This window comes from Martes martes (assembly GCF_963455335.1).
Source record: "Martes martes genome assembly, chromosome: 12".
Taxonomy (NCBI): domain Eukaryota; kingdom Metazoa; phylum Chordata; class Mammalia; order Carnivora; family Mustelidae; genus Martes; species Martes martes.
In genome coordinates this window covers 73,945,176-73,969,595 of record NC_137900.1, presented here as the reverse complement: position 1 = coordinate 73,969,595, position 24,420 = coordinate 73,945,176, and the positions used below count along the sequence as shown (strand labels likewise).

General features: G+C 39.6%; 1 protein-coding gene across 1 annotated transcript in view; it reads left to right on the top strand.

The window, feature by feature from the left end:
• Positions 1-2,521: 2,521 nt before the first annotated feature.
• Positions 2,522-24,420, top strand: part of SVEP1 (sushi, von Willebrand factor type A, EGF and pentraxin domain containing 1) — a gene marked incomplete at both ends in the record, with an annotated part of 180,617 nt that continues 158,718 nt past the window's right edge. Inside the window, one exon of the mRNA XM_080820303.1 lies at positions 2,522-3,052. Within this exon, the coding sequence (XP_080676429.1) occupies positions 2,522-3,052 (531 nt within the window). The remainder of the gene's footprint in view (positions 3,053-24,420) is intronic.

The window sequence follows — 24,420 nt, the reverse complement described above, 5'->3', positions numbered from 1 at the left end:
AACATTTTAAACTTAAGGGAAAGAGTCTTTCCTTCTCAGATCGTAAATCTGAAGGTAGAGACCAAATCTAACATGCAAAGAGAAGCATAAGGGAGAGAAAAATGGAAGACCTAGGTAATTCTTGATTTCCTTTCCAAGCCCTTTTGAGACCAGCTCCACCCCTGCCCTTTCCCCAGTTTAGTTATGCAAGCCAAGAAATCCCCTTTTGTTTAAATGAGGAGAAGTTGGGTGCCTATTGCTTGCAACCAAAGAGTCCTAGTGGAATTGTCTACCCCCCTGGAGTTTTGTGGAGAACACATGAGCTAGTACACATTGTAGTTGCCATGGTGCCTGGCACATCCAAGTCCTGAAATGTTAGCTCTTAATGATGTGTTTGAAACAACACAGAGTAGATAAAATTTGGAAGAACTCTCTCTCTCTCTCTCTCTCTTTTTTTAAAGTTTCAGCTCAAACAAGTTCTTGCTCATTCCCCAGGAGGATTTAGACCTTTCTCCTTCCTGCTCCCCCTTCTCCATTCCTGCAGTCATCTTACTGCTTTGTAAAGGTTTCCAAATTATATTCTCTTCTGATATCCTTTGAACTTCTGGAGGACTGCAACTGAGTCTTAGTCAACTTTAAAACCTCAGTATCTAACATTCTGACACATGATAGGTGGTCAATAAATATTGTTAGAAAACTAAGAGTTTGAAGAATGTTCATGATTAAAGGTGGCGATGATAGAATCAGCATTTATAGAAAACACATTATATTCTAAGCCCTGTCCTAAGAACTTTAGGTTTTTGTGATTAAGTCCTCACAGTCACCCTACCAAACTATTATTATTACTCCGTTTCATAGATAAGCAAACTGATGTCAAGGTCATACAACTAGTGAATGGTAGAGCCGAGATTTCACCTCAGGCAAACTAATTCCAGAGCCTTAACATTTCAACCAATACACTGTGATACCTCTCAATGAAGGAATTCCATTAAATATAGATGGAATTAAATCATCTGATACTAGAGATAGAAGGAACTTGAAGATCATTGAATTTTATCATGAAATAGATGCAGAAACTGATGCCAAGGTTTGGAAGTAACTTGGTTTAGGTGGTTTTGAAACTCCAGGGGCCTTTCTACACAAGTCTCTCGACTCGTAGCTGGAATATTTTAACTGAGGTCCCTGCCTCTAATGCAAAGTATGCGTTTACTTTTGGGATCTTGCTTTGGAAAAACCACACCCATGTGGCAACCTGTGTTTCACCGTAGCTATGTGCCAGGTACCACTCAACGTCAAGGAAATAGACCTCTCTGGGTCTTGCCTGTTGAAACAAGACCACAGACACATGAGAGTGTACTGGCAGTAAAGGAACTCTACTCATTCTTCAGATTCCAACAGGTTCTTAGAGAAGGTTTCCCTGACCTCTTCAGGGTCAAGTCTGTCTACGGAGATCTCCTTCCTAGCACTTACTTTGAGGGCCATAATTATATATATCGTTTGTGGAATATCTGGCTAATGGTCACCTGATTTGTTACCCTGTAAGTTCCCTGGAGACAAGATCCATGGCCGTTTTTGTCTCTCCTCATATTCCTGGTGTCCTGGCACATAATAGGTGCTCAAAGGTATTTGTTGAATGAATGAAAGAATGAACCAACGAGTGAATAAGTAAATGCATGGACGAAGCAGCAGGACAGATTATGCCCATGCTATGCGTAGGGGTAGCTGCAATCCCTACGTGGTGTGGTCTGAGGGGGCGAGTCTACACACCCACACACACCACTGACCAGAAATCCCCACCAGCAAAGTTAAATAAACATCTATTTGGTGAGGGCGGTGGGGCACCTGCGGGGAGGAAAAAGAGACACAAAAGGTGAGCAAGCAGTTTTCAAAGGATGCGTTCAACCCGCTGGCCAGTCCGTGTGTGTTTTCCTCTACAAAGTGTTTCCAATTACTGTGGCACTCTCGGTATCTGGATCCATCTCCAGTGAATTCCTCTGCAGCTCCTGCCAGACATATGGGATCAATCAGGGCTTCGGCGCTGGTGCGCTTGCTGCGGGAATGTTGACAGCCTGACAGACGCGGGGTTCTGGTGTCATGGAATCTCCGAGTCTTTGGCCTGATCCCGGGAGGAGAATGAGAGGGGGAGGAGAGAGATAGAGGCAGAGATAGAGGAAGGAGAGAGGCGAGGGGAGCAGGAGAAACAGAGAGAGGAGGAAGAGAGGGAGAAGGAGGGACGCGGGAGATTTTTCTTGACTGCCCCCTTTCCTTCAAACATTTCATAGGCTTCGGAGAGAGAGGGAGGAGGCGAGAGGGAAGGAAAAAAGCGAGAGCGCGAGGGGTAGAGAGCGCGCGCCGTTCCCCGCGAGCCCCGGAGCCGCGGGAGTCCGCCGGTGTCCCCAAGCCGGGATAAGAGGGTGCCGAGGCTCCCGCCGCCGCCCAGCGCCCGCGCCGCGCACGCCCCTCCGCGAGCCGGGCGGCCGAGCGTCCCTCCGCGCCGGGGCCGACGCCTGCGCTCCGGCCCGGCCGCTCCGTCTCCAGCGCGATGTGGCCGCGCCTGGCCTTTTGTTGCTGGGGTCTGGCGCTCGTTTCGGGCTGGGCGACCTTTCAGCAGATGTCCCCGTCGCGCAACTTCAGCTTCCGCCTCTTCCCCGAGGCCGCCCCCGGAGCCCCCGGGCGGCTACCGGCGCCGCCCGCGCCCGGCGAGGACGCGGCGGAGAGCAAAGTGGAGCGGCTGGGCCAGGCGTTCCGGCGGCGCGTGCGGCGGCTGCGGGAGCTCAGCGAGCGCCTGGAGCTCGTCTTCCTGGTAGACGAGTCGTCCAGCGTGGGCCAAGCCAACTTCCTCAGCGAGCTCAAGTTCGTCCGCAAGCTGCTCTCCGACTTCCCCGTGGTGTCCACGGCCACGCGCGTGGCCATCGTGACCTTCTCGTCCAAGAACAACGTGGTGCCGCGCGTCGATTACATCTCCCACAGCCGCGCGCGCCAGCACAAGTGCGCGCTGCTCAGCCGCGAGATCCCGGCCATCACCTACCGCGGCGGCGGCACTTACACCAAGGGCGCCTTCCAGCAAGCCGCGGTAAGGCGCCCGCCCCTCCGGGCTCCGGCCCTCGCCCCCACCCGGCCCTGCCCATCCTGTGCTGCCGGCTCACCTCCAGCCCGGGGCTCACGCTCCGGCAAGCCGCAGCTTCCCCCACGTTAAGTCCCAGTGCACAGAATCAGAGTCCTACCTACCTTCCTGTTGTTGAGAGCGAGTCCGGGCGGGTCATGGGTTTTAAACGCTTAGTGAGATGGCAGGCTCCTCAGAGGGGTCTTCTTTGAGGGCCCTCTTAGGAAGAGGTCCTTAAAATGCGGTTCACGTTCGCACTTGCAGGGATAGACCATGTCCAAGCTGGAACAGGTGAGTGTGGGTGTGTTATGAAGTGTCTCTAAAGGTAAGAGGTAGAGCGACCTGAATAGTTCCTCGATTCCTTTTTGTGTTATTTTATGTTTTTGATACTCATTTCACTGCATGCTAAGCGTCTTACTTTTACTCTGAGACCTTTATAGGATTTTTAGCATCTGGAAAAGGAAGTCAATTATAGAGGATGGACTTTTACGTAATTTAACTTTTTCTGATTAACCAAGTAATGCATATTCAGTTGAAGAAAATTTGGAACGTACAGAAATGTCTGACATATACCAGCAAGCCAATATTTATGGAATGAATGAAACAGAAAGGAGGGAAAAGGGGGGGATTATAACCCCATCACCCTTTAAAAAAAAACCCACTGTTTACATGTTGTTGAATAGTGACCCAGTATGCTTGTGCATGATTTTCACCACAGTGGTGTCTTGCTGTTTTGTAGTCTGCATTTTTCATTTGTTAAATAAAAAATGATCTACACTAGTCTACTTTAGTCTACATTAGCTGCATACTATTCCATTGAATACATACACCGTCATTTATTTTACTTGTCACCTATTATTATTGGACACTTAGGGTTTTTGTTAACAAAGTTGTGGTAAACACAAATATTTGTATGCCCTTTGATTACTTCCTTAGGAAGGTTCCTGACTTCAGAATATAAACACTTGTAAGCTTCTTGATGTGTACTGTCCAATTCTCTCCTGGAGGGTTGTGTAAATTTACATTCCCACCAGCAGAGTATCACAGCAGTAGATTTGCCATATGGTCACCAATAACATGTACTATTATTTTAAATATCTTTGCCAATTTCATCATTGAATAGAGGTATCATCTCAGCAAATTCACATTTTTAGTTTTATTGAGGATAAACATTTTCCAGTACATTTACTGGGCATTTGTCTTTTTCCTTTGATCATTACCTGGTCATAATTGTTTCCATTTTGCACTGACAGTACATGTTAGTTTTTTTTTTTTTCCCTTAATGATTTGTAAAAGCTCTTTATATAGTAAGAGTGGTAACTCCTATTTGTATATGCTGCAAATGTTTTTCCAGGTCACTACCTTCTACTTTTGTTTATTGCAGTGTTGTTAGATGGATGATGTAACTTTTTATATATTCAAATCTATTACATTGTCCTTAAGATCCCATATTTTCTTGCATTCCTAGAATGGCCTTTTCATTTCCCAAATTGGAGAAATGGTTTTCCATTTAACAGTATAATTCGTCTGGAACTTATTTTAGTGTATGGTATGGCAGAGCTATCCAGTTTTATTTTTTAGTAAGTAGTTAATAAGTTGTCCTAGTATCATTTGATTGAAAGCTATCCATCCTTTTTCAATTTAATTGAATGCGACTTTTATCATCCACTAAATGCGTATGTGTATTTGATCTCCTGACTTTCTATTAATTTGCCTTATCTATTTATTATTATTTAACTTTGCAAAAGTGATTGAATTATTATAACTTTACAATATATTTAAATATCTGTCAGTGCAAATTCTCCTTTTTTCTTATCCCTTTGAAATCAATTCTTATGCACTTATTACTTACTATGGATTTTTAATTCATTTTCACACATTTCAAATGAAAGCAACCAGGATTTTGATTTCAATACAGAAAATATTGAATTAAATTGTAGATTACTTATATTATTATTATTACTATTATTATAAAATAGTTCCCTCCAAGTCAAAAATATGGTATGTCCATATATAACCAGTTCTTTTTATATCATTCAATAAGCTTGTAGATTTCTAATAATTAAGTCCTGCATACAGTTCCAAATTTAGACCGAACTATATTCTACTCAATATTGCTACAGTGAATAGCACCTTTTCAAATTCAATTGTAAATGATTGTTCTTGTTCTACAGAAACATTGTTGATTTTCTGACTATATCTTCTGTGTCTGGATTCTTGCTGAAGTATCTTCGGTTCATTATTTTTTTCTTTTTAAATACATTTTATTTTACTGATAATAAATGGTTTATAGAAGATGAAATAATCAGACAAATTTCCTGTAAATACACTGTACTATTGTGATACACACTTTTCTTGACTTTTTTCAGTTCTTTAAATAATAGGTATTTTTTTTTGTTCATGCATAAGCAGTGTTTTCCCAAAACAGATTATATTGCACATTCTCTTTTTTAAATTGACTTTCTATTCCACCATATTTTCAGTCTTCTTTCCATAATAAGAAATATACTTTTACTTTATCATTTTTTTGTAGTCACATAGTATTCTGTCATAGAATATGCCTTTATTTTTACCATGTGAATACCTATTATTATATATTTAAGCCATTTTAAACAATATTGTATTACTAAAGTTTTGTTCATATCTTTAATAATTTCCTTAATGGAAATTTCTGAAGTGGCAGCTATTGATACATCAAAGAGTATGCCCATTTTTTAGGCATGTGCCAAGTTTTCCTGCAGAAAATTGGTACCAAATTGTACTCCTATGTGAAGTACCTGGATCAGTCCTTAGGAAGCAGCCAACACAGGTTTAGTATAATTTGAACACCACCCCCTTGTCCCACTTTATATGTGAAAGAGTCCCATTTTGAATTGCATTTCCTTATTAGTGAGTCTGAACACTTTTTTCATATATTATTGGCCATATATAACTTTGCTTTTTGGATATCCATTAAAATATTTGGGGATTATTATCCATTTTTTATTTGAGGGCGGTTCTTTTTCTTATTGATTTGCAAATGCTCTTTGCATCTCGATGGTATTAACCTTCCCACTGCTAAGTATGAAGAAAGTTGTTTTTCTCGGTGTTTTACTTGCATTCTAAATTTCTTCATTTGATAACCTCTATCATTTCATCAACTGATTGAATTTATTTTTCTTTTCATTTATGCTTTTTTTCATTTCCTGTGAAGTTTGAAAAGCTTTTGCCTCTAGGAGATGAAGTAACTCCTTAAAGATGCTCTCCTTTTACTGAATTGTTTCACAGGCAGGGTTGAGTTTTGCAAATCCAGTCCTCTGTTGGCCCCCACTCCAAGTACTCATGAAGTCCTAGGGCTGGCCTTTTTCCTGATGTCACCACCCACTCCATCTGAGAAGAACCCTGCTGCATCAGGGAAAAACTTGCCATATACCCACTCCTCTGTTTGGATTGGCCAGGTTTGCCTGGGGCCTCTGAGTACGTTGATCCAAAACAGTTAAATGGGTAATGAATCGAGTACACACTGCTCGCTTCAAGACCTACTCTGTCTTCAGCCTTCTCCTTCCAAATACTACATCCTGTCTTGGAAAGGGAAATTGCCAACAAGGTTCCCAGTGCTGTTCTTCAGTCTGGATCCATTTGTAATCTAACAAGCCGAGACTTCTCAAAAGTTGGTGTTCACTGACCTTCCCTTTGATTTTATTTTTCTTTTCTCATTTGGATTATGTGAAGGTGCAGGAGAGGGTCAACTGGACTCAGTCCCTGGCTAACCTGGAAACTTAACGCATCTTTACTGTAACTTTTCTAAACCGCTGATGAGTATTGTTAGGTATAATTACAATATGGTATTGGGAGAAAATCAATAGAAGAGGAGTGATGTTTAAAAAATGACATTAGTGGAAGTTCGAATATGGGTTTCTGCATGAGGATGAGACAAGCCGGTTTCATTGCAGAATTAGTTTGAAAATTGTAAGCTGTGTAGTTCGGGTTTGGATATGAAACTTAATACATTTCATCAGGGAAATGAGACACTTCATCAGATTCCCATGTGTGTGCAGAATGGTATTATTGGAACAGACTGTGCTTGTGAGCTGGGAAAGTGAATATTGCAGGGATATTTTTGAGGCTGTTAATGACTTTCCCAAGAAAAATTAGTTTTTCAAACCTCTTCCACTTGAAACTGAATGTCCACCCAACTATACACAGACATAAACACAGGCAGACAAATACATAAGGCACAATAACAGAAACGTAGATACATGCTTGCAAGTCCATGGCTGTCCCTAACAGTCCACACACCTGACTCCTCTTATGTAAAAATCCCAACATGTAGAATTTCCTTTACCAGCATGAGATTTGCTGTTAGCTTTCAGTATATTACACTTTATTTCAATGGATAAACTGCAGTGTAGGCCTTTTCTTTTTAGACATTATCCATCCCCCCAGCACTCATCAAGGAGGGCAAGGACTAAAGCAGTGCATCTACAGGTAGCACAGGTCCTTGCAGAAACACAGTCAATAGAATGGGAGGAAGATTTAGCACCTTGAACTTAATTACATGAAAACCTTTTACAAAACAAACAAAAAGCTCTTCAGATTCTCCTTTCCAAGGAGTGACTTTTTCATAATGACCTTTCTTCTTCATTTTTCTCTCTGCCATGTGTTTATAAATTGCCTTTCCTAAACTGCATCTTTTGGATGGGCCATGCCATGAATGCAAGGCTCTCCACCTCTTCAGCATTTCAAGTTTGTAATAAAAGCAGAGCCCCTCATTCCTACTTCACGTTCACTAAATATCTATTAAACAAACAGCATGCAGCTTCCTTTGGAAAAAATTTCTGCTTTTCTCCAACGTTCCAGAGTTCCAGAAATATGATCCTCTGGTGGGGAATATGCTGTCTCACAAAAAAATTCAAGCTTTAGATGGCCCGAAGACTAGGAAGAGATGGGCAGCAGCTATCTTCCTAGCCCTAGGGAAGGAGCATCACTGTGATATGTCCTCACTAGTACACATTCACACCTTTACCAGGAGGCAAGTCTGCTCTCTCAGCCTTATGGGAAGAAAGGATCTGTTGTTAAGTTTTCTAATAAAATCTGGAGATGTGTGAGATGGCACTAGATTAAAACCCTGATGAATAAAGTTAGAGCCATTTTGTTTTCATACAGTAGACCAATAATAGCTTTTGTACATTTTCCAGCAGGCTTTCTGCTGGTCCAAATCCTAAAGGAATAGGGAGGTATGAGCTTTCCTTCTAGAGGAAAAGGTTGAGGGGGAGTCATACAATCTGCCATGGATTCAGCTGATGCAAACTCAGAGCATGATTTAGATGTCAAGAGTTGCTCACTGATGCAGAGGCTTAGTTGTTTCAATACTGAAAAGATGAGCTTCTAAATGTCCCCCTGGAAAAGGCCTCTCTTTTGTGCTGCTTAAACTTTTAAACAGTTCTCCTATTACCTTGGTCTTATATAGGAGCTTGTTTCGTTATCCCAGCCAAACCTTAGAAATGCGAATGAATGAAGGAATTGAATGAGTCCTCAGTGCATGAAGTAGAATAATGAGAATGATAATATAAGAATAAGAATAATAAGCAGATGTACACCTGCTGCTTCTGTCATCATTGTTGGCTGCCAGGAATATGTTGTGTTTGGTTGAACTGTATCATGAGAACTCTTGGGCAAAGACTTGGATGCCTAGACACAGAGAGAGGATGAGCTGTTCTGTCCTATTTCACCTCTGTGGTCAAAGGATAGGAAAGTCTCTCCCATCCCCTACCTCTTGCCATGTTGTCCTGGTATAAATGTGCTCAGAGAGGATATCTCTTCGTAGTGGCCACCGAATTATTCAGTGTGTCCATTCTTGAGCAGATATACCTTTAATTTGTAAAGAGATTTATAACTTTACAGTGCTTTCATATCAAGATTTTACAGAATCTGTTCTGAAGATTCGAGCTTTATAGGAACAGCATCAGATTCTGGAAGAAGTTAGGTAACTAAATGCTAGTCACAAAACTGAGTAAATGCCACAGAGTCAGTCCAGTCTTCTGACTTGTCATTTTGTCTTTTTCTCCCCTGCCTGCCACTTCCTAGCCTCACCTACCTTTGACCATGTTACCTCCAGGTAACAGTTATATCAAAAGCTAAGGAGTTATATCAAAAGCTAAGGAGAAGTAGAAGACTCCATTTCTAGAGCTAGAGAAGTGTTATATTAAGACATAAAGCCAAACACTAACCCAGAAGACATAAACCACAGTTTTCAGGCCTTTTCACTCAATGGATACTTTTCAATTGGACATATGTATGTATGTGCACATTTGTGTGTGTTTACATATATACAATATATTTTATTTTTCTCACCCCACCCCTCCCATGCAATATATTTTATAATACTAGCAGATACTTTAAAATCAGAAGATAGCAGTTTTTAAAAAATCTAACGTTTTTGTCTTCCCCTTGACAAATTGGAATACATAGCAATTCTGGGTGTGATTTGTCTCCAGGCATCAGAGTTCCCACCTGGCTCGTGGAGTTTCTTTTCATGGTCCTGATTGCTCTTCTGTAGTCTGATATAGACCAATCATTGGCAGAGCCTGAAATGGTATAATCCCTTCCAGTTTATCTTCTGAGCTTCCTTTTTAAACGGTGAATTATCTAGGAGTAGGTTTAGCTGGATGTAATTGAAAAATCTGAAGTGCCACTGGCTTTAACACAATAAACATTTATTTATGTCTCAAATTGTTTTGAAAATTGTTAGAGGGGCGCCTGGGTGGTTCAGTCAGTTATGGGTCTGCCATTGGCCCAGGTCACGATCCTGGGGTCCTAGGATCGAGTCCCACATCGGGCTCCCTGCTCAGTGGAGAGCCTGCTTCTCCCTCTAACTGCTGCTCCCCCTGCTTGTGCACGTTCTTTCTCTTTCTTTCCCTGACAAACAAATAAATAAAATCTTTTATTTTTTTTAAGAAAATTGTTAGAAAATTCTAACAGGGCAGGTCTGTGATGTCTTCAGGGATCTGGAGTCTCTCCTTTCAGTTCTCTGCTCCACCACCTTCAGGTCACCCCAGTGACCCAGCGGTTGAAGATGGCTGTTGGAGTTTCTAACAACCAGGGGCTTATGCCAGACCCCAGGGAGGAGGACAGGGCAAAGACAGTCACATCATTCTTTCAGGAGACTCTGTGGCTATCCACACAATACTTCCATGTAGATCTCATTTGGGACAACTTGGGCTCATGCTCATCCTTGAAGAGGGAGGAGAGGATGGATGCTGAGGAGGTAATAAGCAGTCTTTGCCATATCAGTGTTCAGGAAGAGCCTGTGTCTAACCAGGGACATTTTGAAAATCCCACTTTATTTCTTCCTCAAATGGCACTGGCCTGACTCAGCTCAAGATGGAAGACTTGGGCCTTCCCTAACTGAAACATCTTCACCCTTGTGCTTGGTTATACTTCTTTTAATAAAAACTATCAAAGTTCCAGAGCAATTCATTTAAATTTTGGCAACAAAAACTACTTATGTTCATTTCCCAGGAGCCAGAAGCTTCTAAATAATATGGCATCTGCTCCCAAATAAAATATTATACTGAACGTGATGGGGGGAAAATGCACACTATAAAATAAAAATCAATATTTTTTATCATTAATTTAGTAAACCCAAGTTAATATTTCTCAGGAAACATGGTGCTTCTTTGGCTTTTTTAGAGTAAGCTGTCAGGTTAAGAGACCTCTACATTACACGGAATTTCCTGTCCTGTATTGTGTCTGCCTTTCCCTGATTTTTGAGACTGTTCTCTAAAGCTCCCAGGCCATGTGAAGAATGGATTTCTGGCATAGACTCTGCTTATATACAATAACCTGCTCTGGTTTGGAGGCCAGCTGTGGATAGGGAGAACTCGGGGAGAGCTGACGATGTATGTTGGATGTTGTTACAGTGCTCTGCTTGAAATGAATGACAGTGGTCAGAGGGTAAAATCTGCAACACATTAGTAGATGTATTTACTTATCAGTCTTCATAAAAAGATTCTTAAAGCATGCATCTTCTTTGCTATCTGTCCTCCTCATGAGGTCATTCAAGCAGTTGCTGTTTTATTTGTGTAAAGACTTAAGCAGTAAAGATTTTTCAAATTCAGAGCATATATTTCTTCCAGAGCTGTAGGAATCATGAAAGCTATCCACTTGAGTACAGATTCTCATTACTATATACATTGCAGTGGTGCTAGCTACCTTGTTTCTAGATGTGAGTAGATAGAATCCAAAATTAAGGAAAAACTAACTTCCTACAATATTAGTAGAGAAAAACATTTTAAAGAACGTTCTTCGCAGGACCTACTCCATGACTGAATCATTTACTAAGTAAAACAAGTTTACTTAGTAAACTGACTCAGTCACTGAATAAGTAGAGTCCAAGTTGGATATTTTTCCAGTTGTAAGTTGCTGCTAGAGTATACAAAATATATTTTGAGATACACACATTGGATGCACTGTTTCCTTTATTCCTGCTGAACCACTCCTAATAGGCTTCATTGTGTAATGCCCATCCTGCCACACCTGGTTTTAGGTTATATTGGCTGCTAATCCAAAATGTAGTTTGTTTGTTTTTTTTACAAAATTTCAAAGATGGTATTTTAAATGTATATACATGTATGTGGTTAAAATACATACACTTTATTTTCTTCAGATATGAACCTCTTCAAATTTTCATTAGCTCCACCTCTAAACTCAAGTGCATCCATACTTCCTTACATGTATTAGAGCAAGGTCTCTGCCCTCAGCCAAGGAAGACCCTCCCTCAGATCTTTCCCCTTCTTTCTTATGTCTTCAAGCTCTTCCTTTCAAGGTAGAACATTCATAATACATCTATATATTTAAAAACTTGGTAGCTTATTTCCAGAGCAATATGATAAATTGTCAGTATGTTTATAGAGTTGTAAAAAAAAATCTGAAAACTAAGTAATTACTAATCAAAGAATTCCTTATAAAATACTAACTTGAGACATGCTCAAAGATTCTGTAAAAGGATATTCATCCCAGCATTGCTTGGAGTAGGAAAAATTTAGAAACAATCTGGCTATGGTTTGGGAGGGCTCAGTAAGCTGTACCTTCCTTCGCCTCTCCTGAGTTCTAGATCAATTAAATTATAATTCAGCATAAAAGGCAGGTGGAGAATCGGACATGGCCTTGTCTCCTGCTCATGGAGAATATGACTTTGGTGCACAGCTTCCTAATACTGAATATTGAAATTAAATGGGCTTCCCTCCCCAGGAATAGACAGTTCTGGGTGCATGGGAGCTTGCCTTTGTAAAATGGAGAGTGCTCTTTCCCAGCAGCTAAAGGCTGAAGAGAAGGGGAGAAGGAGTGGCTGGGGAACCCTCTTCCCCAGGAGGGTAACTTGTGGCTGACACTCCACACAGAAACTAGAGGCAATAACCACCAAGTTCCAACAACTCAAGATGATTTAAAAGAACACTGTATCTACACAGGAATGTATTATAGTCAGTTAAATCATATTTTTAAAAACTATTTAATGACATAATAAATCAGCATATTACATGAGCTGAAACTTTCTGTGGGTGTTCACCATCAGTATATAAAACAGTATATATAACATAGGTCCAATTTCATTAGATATACACACTCAGACAAAAAAGCTGTGAAGAAAAATTTTTAAATCTTAACAGAAGTTATCTACAGGTAGTATATTTACCTATTTAAGTATATCCATTTCTGCTGTCTTTGAAAAAGTAGTTATAGTGAACACGCACTGCATAGTTGGAAGTAAAACGTCCCTGTCCACCTGGACACAGGTGATTGGAGACCTACCTTTAGGGTATCTGAAGGCATAGCCAGAAGTGATTGGGTTCAAGTATGAGCCCCCTTTTATGTTGCAGCGTTTATCTTATATATCCAGGAGAATATTGTGTTCTATTCCCCAATACGGGAATTTAAAAAATAAAATGACATTTTAGGGGCACTTGGGTGGGTCAGTCAGTTAGGGGTCCAACTCTTGATTCCGGCTCAGGTCATGATTTCAGGGTCTTGAGCTCGAGCCCAGTGTGGGGCTCTTTGCTCGGTGGGGAGTGGGCTTGAGATGCTCTCTCTCCCTCCCAACCCTCAAATAAATAAATCTTTAAAAAAGAAATAAAATAATACTTTCACTTATTATCAAGACATTGAAATGATAGAATTCTAGTCTTTTCTTTATCAGAGAGATGACAAATGCTGTAGCATTGAGTCTCTGAGGGCTGGAGAATCATACTGGTTTGAAAGTGGCGCTGACCTTTCGGATCCTGTCACTCACTCCGGCTGTCCTTCTCTTCTGTCCTGGTGCCACACTGGATCTTGAGAATCCAGACTCACATACAGCTCTGCACACAGACGATAGTGGGTTTTTTTTTGTTTTTTTGGGTTTTTTTTCCCCACTACTTGGCAAGCTAGTCAATCACTGAGGAGAGGAGCCTGGACAGCTGGCCATGACGTGACGCAGAGCAGGGTGTTGAGGCTGCAGATGGTGGACGAAAAGGACTCCATCACCTTGCAGAGAGGTCAGGAGAATGTGGCCCTCCTTTGTCTTGTCACACACCAAGAGGGATGCTGACCCACTGCCCTGTCAGTGTCTTTCACTCTTGCTGGTAATCCTCATCAAAGAACATTCTCAAGGAAGAAGGACGCTAACCCTTTAATGTTATCACATGTAAACGAAATGATTGCCTCAAAGGACCCATTTTCCTCAATTAATTCTCTAACTCTCAAGCTTCATTTTTTATTGTGATTTTTTTTTTTTTTCTGATCCCGTGCAGTAAAAGAGAGTCTGTTTGCCTGCTGTTGTTGATGGAGAATGTTCAGGCACATTCAGATGTGTTGTTTGATGGTGTGTTTTGATCCTGGCATTTCTTTCAACTTGGCTCACACATTTTGACCTACACCAGCTGAGTCATATTTGCAAGCCTTGTCATTTTAATCCTATTTTACGGGCTTTACCTTTCCAAATGAATCTGAAATTCACTTTGAAAGAAATTAAGCAAGTTTTGTTTATGTTTTTCACATTACTCTTTCTCGCCAAGATTGCTCTCTTTTTAGTCACGATTTCTTCAAAATATGCACACTTGGCTTTTAAATGTTGCTTCAAAAGTAATGATTTCAGGCAGTTATTGTTGGAATCTTCTAGCAATAAAGACACCAAAGTTTAGGCTTTTTGTATCTGGTCGGTAGTAAAAATCTGTATTTTAAATACTCATCTGCAACAGGATGTTATGTGGAACTCACTGTTGTCCCAGATTTGGCACCAGGATCTGTGTCTTACCCTAAAAAACATTGATCATTGTACATTTTGAAGAGAGCCGCCAGTAATTGGGACTGATACATTCGCTTAGAGTTCACAGCCTGCAGAATAGACCCCACAAAATCAATTCCCCCTCACCTTCTGCCCAGTACCCAACTCTAGTCTATACCAGGAGAGAATTTGGGAGCAAGAGATAAACAGAGACAGAGAAGCAGAGCAGGCATTGGGATCCTGGGGGAGAGCAGTGTTTATACTGAAAGCAGATCTCTCTGTCCCTCACATAGTGCTTTCCTATCAGCAACTCAGCAAAGAGATGAGCATTTTATATACTGGTTGGAAATTTCATTGGGCAGAAGCTTTCATTTGTCTCTCTGCCTATTTCATGGAGAAGAAGCAAGCCAGAGACATAGCCAGTGTCTTCGTTTGGGTTCACCAGCAGCAAAACCTGAAATGAGGATTCAGGAGCAATTTGCTTCTTTGGGAGATGATCCTAGTCTACTTTGAGGATGCGAGACAGGGAAGGGAACCAACAACAGAAAAGATAGTGCTGAGCCTCACTGGGTGGCCAGTGTAGATTTCAAGCTCTAGAATGACCACAACTGAGAGGGATCTGTGGCATTTTTAGACTTGCTTTCATCTGTCACTGTTGGGAGGGGTCCCATGGAGGGCACCGATTCCCTGTCACTGTCACCTCCCCTGCAAGTGGGTAGAGTGGTCTTCAGGCACCAAAGCAAGCCCTCCAATGAAGACATACAGATGCTGGTGGTTGGAAGTGTGGGATGTGACAACAGGGACATATGGACAGGCTCTGCTCTTGTAGGAAAGAAGGGCCTCAGGAATGGCCTGCCCTATCAGCACATTGTAAAGTCAAGAGGTGTGACTTTTGCATGGGTGAAGGAGAACCACAGAAAGGAGCTGAATTAAGCTTGGTTGCCCATAAAACAAGACAACTCTGGTAGTCAGAAGTTATGTAGACTCCTGGAAGTGGGATCTGAGGGAAGTGGGGGAATTCTCTAAAGAACACACATGGGCCAGCATCTGCTGGTCTGCAGACCCGGAAAGCACCAGTGGCTTTTTCCTTATTTTGCTACCTTCTGCTCTTTTGAAATTTTCTTTATCTCCTACAGTTTCAAGGCATAAGACCTACTATCAGAATTTAGTAGGCAGAGGTTGTCGAAGGCCTAACAACAGAGAACTTTGCAGGGGTTTGCTGAGTAATCGCTAATTACCTATTTAACATGTTTCCAAAATGTGGAGAAATACTGTAGGGACGTAGCTGATTAAATAAGGAAATGATAGGGAAACAGGGGACGTAATTCCATCAGAGCACCTGTTGTGGAGGTGATGACTGTCTCCCCTCCGTTTGTTGATGACAGAGATCATATCTTGTTGGATTTTATATATGCTCTGGAGTAGAAAATGATATTCATTATAACTTTGGAGTTCTGGAAAAGACATATCTTTGGCTATTTAGCATTTTGAATTTTAGTATATTAAGGAGAATATTGTGCTTCTCTGATTTCAAACTAGAACGAGGATGGTTATGACATCTTCTCAAAGGACCATTGAGGGGACGCTTGACTTCTCAAATGATGGATTTTAATAATTTTAGCCAATTCACTCTTCAGACCACTTTTCCAAGGGAGCAATGCAAAGTGAGTAGACTCTCAGGCAGGTGTGACTCCCTACCTTTTTTCCCCTAAATCTGGTCAAAGCGGCCAACCCCACAACACCTCTATGGAGAACTCCATGCACTGATCTCAGAAGGGCATCTGCAGGCATCCAAACTGTGAATGTGTATCCCCTCTCCGTATCACTGTCCACACTGCCCTTTTCAGTGTCATCCTCATAAGAGCAAAGGTCAAGCTCTTTTTCTCTTCCTCTACCCAGAGCATTATCCCCTCCTTCCTGGCTCTGGTGGGATCGTATGGTCATTGGCTAGAGAGTCATAATTTTCCCAAACCCCCTGACCTATCTTCTCAGTCTCCACAAATAAGATTATTTGTTTTAATTCACAGCTTTGAACAAAATGTTGACTCATTTGTCTGGTTTATCTGCTTGACAGACATAATTCCAGCAACATGCTAGCAATTTCTTTTATTAATCATGGTAATGGTGATGAGTAATTACTGCTTGTCAGGGACCACTCTAAGCCCTTTCCCCATATGAATTCATTAAATCCTCCCAACAGCAAACTCTCCCCGGGAGGTTAGTATTATTATCCCGTAAGTATAGAGGAGGAAACCGAGACACAGAGAATGTAAGTGACTTGACCAAAGATAGGCTGCTGGTAAGCCAAGGTACTGGAATCCCCACATGGGCTGTCTAAGCCAGGGTCTAAATCCTTAACCACCAGGGAGGACTACCCTCTGCTCTGTGGTCTGAAGATCTGCTAGGTGCGGGGTCCTCTGGTACATACCCATCACTGAAGTTCATTGCAAAACGTGAGGCAGAGAGGGCAGCTAGGATGGGGACTCGGTCTGTGGATGTCCAAGCAGGAGGCCGCCTGGAGGACATGCGGGACCAGGAGGAGTGACCATTTGGAGACTGTCATTTGAATGGACACTCTATAAACACCTGCTAGTCCCAAGTGGTCGCCCTTGTCCCCCACCCCCTCGGCCCCCATGCAGCCCAACGCTCTTATATGCCACTTTTGTACAATATACTTTCATTGCCTTGTGTCTCTCACCTCATGTGCCTTCACAGCTACAACTACCAGCCATTGCAGAGACCAAGGCCCCGAGGCCGTGTGAGATCATCTGTTTGCAGCACCTCTACCTCTGGCCTCTTCCTGTTCCTGTATTCTTAGGTTTCTCTAATCCGTCATTGGTCCTCAACCGCACACTCTTGATTAAAATACAGACATGGCTCAACAGAAGTCATTTTCCTTGTCCTAGGTACATCGAGTCCTTCTTTCAAATTATTGTATAGCCTAAACTTAGGTTTATAAATTTATATGCCAAATCTCCATACAAAACTTGGTCTTCCAACTAAATTCAGTTTATCTTAAATCTGGGATACACAATGTTCCTGTGCATCATAATATTCCTTTTTTTTTTTCATACACCATCCCATTTCACAAAAGAAAAACAAAATCTCCTTATGACTCTTCTCATAGTTTCTTTAGTTAAAAAGAACCCTCACTTTAGCAATTAGCTCCATAATCATCAGTGGTTGGAAAAGTCTTTCTTTAAATACCTTAGGTAATGAACTAGATTTCTTTATGTATCCAGTGCATACTTAGGGAACACTGACACTGTAAGGGTAAACATGTAATTAAATTATAAGGATTAGTTAATCCACCAGACTATATTATTCTCAAAGCAATTTTAAAAGCCAACATTTTTGAATGATTACATATGTAAATATTGTTAGAGTCACTGATGGATGATTTAACTTTTTACATATAATAAGTCTTCTAATTTATTTAACGTCAGATCATTTGGGGTTTAATTTCAGGTTTTTTAATTTTAATATATGAAGCACAGAATCTTCTGCTCTAGAATGGTAATTGATGTGGTCATTTATACAAGCCAAAATACAGAACAAAACAAACATAAAAAGAAAAACAAAACAAAGTGTCATTTATTTGGAACGCTAATAAATATCACAATTAAATGTGTTTTTTGATAAATTTAGGATAACTATAACAAACAAAATACACAGTAGGTTCATGAACTTAAAATCTCCTCTCAACTTCCACCCCCTTTGAATTTCCGTGTGTCCGTACATTTGATTTGAAGTCTGTCTGGCTTTTTGAAAAGTTAGGTTGTTCCTGAAGCCCAAATATTTGCAGTATAATGATTAGATTATCTGTGTCCTTTATGTTATCTAAGGTCCTGATAAATTTTTCTTTCATAGATACTATTAATATACCTAGTAAGAAGACATCATTTCTTCCCTGACAGTTTTGAATTGTAAGATTTTTCTACTTTCTGAGGACAAATTTTACGATTGAATTCTCCCCCAAATCTACACTATTTCCTGGCCTTTGATGCTTTTCTGGAAGGACAGTTTGCTCGGATAAATTTTCAAAACTGTTTTTCTACTGGATAAGTCCAAGCGTAGCATTCACTTCTTTCCTTTCTTTGTAGCTCGTTTCTTCTACAGTCTGTGTCAGTCAAAATCATTTTCACAGAAAACCACATCCATCCTCAGTCCTTTGCCCACCTAGAGAGGCTGTCCCTTTCTGTTTGGATTGAGAGTGGCAATTTAAAGGTTGAAGTGGATCATTTATATTCTTTCTCTTGGGAATTTGGAGTAGGACACAAAAATGATCCGAGGGAGTAGATTTTTTTTTTCCTGCCAGTAGGTGGGCAATATAAAGTTAAGACTGTGCACAGAGATCCAGAGGCATCCCATCAGTGTAAGGAGTGAATGAAGATGTGTTGATAGAAACTGAGACAAGACACAGCTTGGCCCCAGAAGGAAACAGATGGATGGAAGATCAGAGGGAGTAGCCATTGGTTCCTGCAGCTTGGTTGTTCCTGGTTTCAGTCCCTCTGTTTTAAAACAAAATAAAACAAAACAAAACTGTATTATTTTAGAGAGAGAGCCCATGAGTGGGAGGGGCAGAGGGAGAGAGAATTTCCCACAGACTCCATCCTGAGCACTGAGCCCCACCAGGGTCTCCATCTCATGCGTTGAAGATCACAACCTGACCTGAGCTCAAACCAAGAGTTGGGTGATTAACCAGCTGTGCACTCAGGCACCCCCTGGTTCCAGTCCCTTTTGAGGCTCAGGTCTTCTCCTTGCTCCTGGGTTTGGAGAGATATTCCTGTATGTTTCCAATAAGTTTCCCACTTCCCACTTTGTTTAAGCTAATAAAGTGGATATCCAATTTTTATTGGCAACAAAGTATGTTTAAAAATTATTTCCTAAAAAAATTTTTATCTTGAAACTGTGAAAATACCTTTGAGGGTAACCCTTTACTAACTTCCATTTACAAGTGTTTCTCTAAAAATAATTTTTGCTTCTTTTCCTTATTATGGAAGTAATACACCCATTAAATAGTTTTAGATAAAATAGGAAAATATAACAACTATTAGAGTTTTGTCTCTTACTCTTGTTATGTATATGTGTAAATACATTTATAATTGTATGTAGATCTGTAGTAAAGTTGCAGTCCATAATTTTTAATTTAATTATTTTATTTTAATGAAAATTTTCCCATACTATAAAATTCTCCTAAAATTACCTTTCAAGTATATTTTGTCATGTAGATCTACCACAGTTAAATTTTAAAGTATTATTGGTCAGCTTTTACTACAAAATTTTGCTATTAAAATATTCTGGTGTTGGGACGCCTGGGTGGCTCAGTTGGTTGGGCAGCTGCCTTCGGCTCAGGTCATGGTCCCGGTGTCCTGGGATCCAGTCCCACATCAGGCTCCTTGCTTGGCGGGGAGCCTGCTTTTCCCTCTGCCTCTGCCTGTGCTTGCTCACTCTCCCTCTCTCTCTCTGACAAATAAATAAATTTAAAAAAAAATATTCTGGTGCATCACTCTCAACATCTCCCAATATTTCCTTTCAATTTGATTCTTTCTCTTGAAATATGAATAATTTTTTTATTACACTTTGATCTCTCTCTTGCCTCATTAGATTAGCTAGACTTTGCACATAGAGGTGATGGGGCATTTTTGTCTTCTTCCTGAGTAGTAAGACTGTTTCAGAAATGATTTTGCCCATTGGTTTATGATAATTGTGTTATTAAGTAAGTGTTGCTGTATTTTCGCCTCAGTCATTTGTAAAATCATAAACCGATGTCCAAACATCATTTGAGATTATCTTACTCTTTCCTTTGCCCTCCTAATGTGAGGCACATGAAAAAGTTCCATCACATCTTTGACTGTAAGTGCTCTTACTTGGTCATATTGCACAGACATTTAACATGTCAACTGAAATCACTTTATACATTTATTCATAACAAAACTAACAGTCAAGTTGAATATGATTTTGCTATCTTGTAGCAAATTAACAATTCACTTAAAAATGGTGTGTCATTTAGCCCTTTTTCATTTGTATTCAGATTCTGAGGTCTTTATGCTATCCAGATTTTCTTTATTCCTTGTGTGTCTATCGAATGAATAGTGGAATTCAGCGTTATTAGAAATTTGTTTGTTCTTTTGCCTATTTATTCTGTTGTTTTTTACAGTCTGAAGTTAATCTACTACCCATCAACTCCTGTGCACACCATTTCCCAATTTGATGTACTGTCCCTATGGGTCCATTTGAAAGTGATTTGTGTCCATGTTTAATAACAAAAGCATGTATGTGGGTGGAAAAACTCTGTGACCATAAATCTGAGATTAAGTTCTTTTTTTGACCCTCTGGTTCTTCTGTGATTTAGCTAGACTATAACAAATAGCCTAAATGTTATTTGAGCCAAGATTTTTTTTTTAATGCTAGAATTTCAGTCTGTGAAGGCTCAGTAAATGCTTAAAATAAATGAGACAAATTAGATACCTAAGTATGATCTATTTTGTATTACAATATAAACAGGAAAACTTAGTTACTGCAGAATATTCTTCCCAGGTAGACTTCTGTCATTGTTTTAGCTTTGGCTGATTTGTTTTTAGTTAATGGTTTTATTGCATCATTAAATAGTATAAGTAAAAACCCTAGCACAGTACCTCGTATAAAACAGAGGCTCCATTTGTATTTGGTGAAATGAGTTTAAATGTAATATTTATAAGAGTTTTCATTTCACAATTGCAGAAAAGGATTTACTATAACAACAGTGTTTGGCTTAGAACTTACTCTGCATGTTGAATATATAACTGTTGAAAATTAAGGCATATGTTTATTGATTCTCTCATCCACTTGTTTCATAGTTATTTTTTATCATCAATTGGGTGAAAATAAATAGTCAATTCTTGCCTTAGAGTATCTTGTGTTTAGCTTGGGGATCTAGCCAGATAAGTGAACTGTAATTATGATGGGGTAAGTGTAATGGAATGTTGAGGGATCATTGAGTTGGATTTAATATGCACAGCAGAAGAATTTGGGAAAATTTCAAAGAGAAGGTGAACTATGATCTGGGTTTTGAAAGGCTATTAAAAGTAGAGGTAGAAATATTAGGAGATGGGAAAGATTTAAGAACTTCCAGGTATAGCAAACATAAGGAAAGAATGGTATGTTCCGAAACCTTCCAATAAATCCCTGTGATGAGAACATAGTGTGAGAGGTAGGTTGGGGAAGTAGGCAGGAGATGGGGGGTGGCAGGAATATGGCTGGAAGTATAGGACTGATTGGTCTAAGGACATGTAAAGAAATTTACGCTTTATAGATAGAGGGAAAATAATGGAAGCTTTAAAACATGATTGGATTAGTATTTCAGAAAAAATAGCCTTAAGGGTAGGTCAGAAAATGAATTCAAAGAAGGCAACTTCACCTGGAGACCTTAAAATAACTCTTGCTTTTCAATAATCCAGACAGAAGTACCTGAACTGAGGCTAGAACAATAGGATTTCGAGGTAGGTAGATCATTCAGAAGTGAAGGGTATAGGTCTGGATGGATGATGTAGATGATCGACCAGAAAGGAGGCATCCTAATCACTCCTAGATGCAGACTTGTACAGTGGGATAGATGATGGTGCTACATTTGATGTATCTTGAATAAAGGAGAAAGGAACCCTTCTTTGTGCATGGAGAGGACATGTTGAGTTTGAGAATTCTATGGAACATTCAGGCAGAAAGGTCCACTGGACCAATGGAACTTCACCTTGCGAGTTAAAGAGTTTAATTTGATGTAGATTTAGGAGTCATTATCTATAGGTAAGACTCTCAAGTTCTGAGTTCATATGACATTTCTCAGGGGAAGAATAGAGAGAAGAAAGTAAAAATTCAGAAATGATACAAAACTACAAAATAGAAGTCAATACAGCTCCCTAAATACAACCAGGAGATAGTCAACATTTTGATGTGTATACTGTCAGCCATACAAATACATACATGTCCACACATGCAGTCCAGGCACACATACATGTACATTAATGTAATAAAATCATCATATTGGGTTACCTACTTTAAAAATGTATTATTATGCAATAGTATTATTTTAATGATATTTCATGATTGCCCTGTAATTTCCTTAAACAGTACCTATTCGAATTTTATACTGTTTCCATTTCTTTATATTGCAAATTATTCTAGGATACATATCTTTTTAATTTTTTCCCCTGTGTATCCATGGTTATTTCCTGAAGATATTTTTAGATGTAGAGTTTTAGTTCAAATTATGTGAAAATTTTTAAGATTTGTCACTTTGTCGCACTGTACCCCTAATATTACGAGTCCATGTGGCATCCCCAGTAGAAATAGCTGTTTCCTCATAAATTTTACAAAATTTTAATTAAAAAGATCTATGGCTATTTGGGAAGTGAAAAAAATAGTATTACTGTTACTTAACTTACATTATTCTGATTTAGTGAAATTAAATGTTTTTCCCATTTTCTGACAAATAGAATTTTTTTTTTTTTTTGGTCTTTATTTTCTTTGGTCAAAACGCTCACCTACATTCCTGTTATTTTTCTCTATTTTTCCTTAGAAATGTGTAAAAGGTTTTTATAAAGACCTCAATACTTTATTTGGTAGCCTTGATTAATGCATTTTCCAGTTCCTTATTTTCTAATATTGATTGTTTGAGAAGGGGCAGAAACTTTAAGAAGTGTAATATTTATTTTGGTTTTGTGTCTTGTTGCCTTGGCCAGAAATTTCTAAAGGATTTTAAAATAATAGTGAAAATATTTAGAATTGCGGATTCATTTGCCATCTAAATCGGAAATTTGCAAGTTTTTCACAATTAAGCATGATTTACATTGTTGCTTTGGGATAGACAATCTGTTATATTAATAAGGTATCTTATTCTTAATTTTTTATTAAAATAGGCAGAAATTAATTTTATTAAATAACTTTGAGAATCTTAGATTATTATTTTCTTTTATTTGGGACAATTATTGTGTTGTATTACAAAAAAAAGTTTACTGATTTTAACCAATTTTTGCCTTTGAGTAATAAGCCTTATTAAACAAAGGACAAAGATTCTTTGAATATTATTTGAATTTGATTTAGAAGCATTTATTTGGAATTGTATTTCTATGGTTATAAGTGAGACAAGTCAGCAGCTTTGTATGCTAAAGTTTGTACTAAACTATTTGAATTTCGGACATTTTATCTCACTCCCACCAATGTGGATTTCTAAGTCTTTCTTCGTATTTTGGGTTTCCTTCATAGTTTTTTAATAAAATCCCTCTGTACCTACACTTGTCTGTTTTCTTCTTAGCCTGTTCTCTTTTGATGGCTTTCTGTTCTTGTCCTTATAGAGGCTGTGACTTTCTAAGTCCTTGTGATGCAAACACCATTGCACTGTGCTTATTTTCTTCCTATCTTGATATTAAGTTGTGTGTTCTTCTAAATCTTCAAGTTGTTTTTGCAGTTCTTGGGTTGACAAGGAGTATTCTGATGGTCCTGTTCTTGGATTTCAGTAATTTTTCCTCCTGAGTTGAGGATCTATCTATCCTGCCTTGCACTCTCCGATAGAACCCCTCTATCCAGCGGCTTCTTTGAAAAGCTTCTGCCAAGTAAAATAAAGCTAGAATGTAAGCTACAGATAAAGTACAAGAATTCACTATGAAAAATAGAATGAAATCCTAGAAAGCGTTTGTCCCATGCCTGTAAGTGAGTAAAACAGTGAAATGAGGACGAGACATGAGGGGATAAACAATAGACCAACATGGGAACAAACCATGTGCCAGAAAAAGAAGTATTGTCACAAGAAAAATAAAATGCAATGCCAGGATTAACTCTTAATTAGAAGCACAAAGGAAGAGACTCAAGAGTGCATAAACCGCAAACGGGGGTGGGGGGGTGGCTCCAAGGGCAAGGGCGTGGTGGGGGGAGGTGTAGGGAAGAAAAGCTTCAGACATTTCCACCAAACTCAGAAGGAAGGAAGATGAGATAAACATGAAAAAGGAGAGAATATTCGAAGTCCAGAAAATGAGGAACCAATAGACAAAGAACTTCTTTCCTCCAGAAAGTACAGAACCGTAAACATTGCTTCAACTGAAGAATATTTGAGTACTCAAATTAAAAA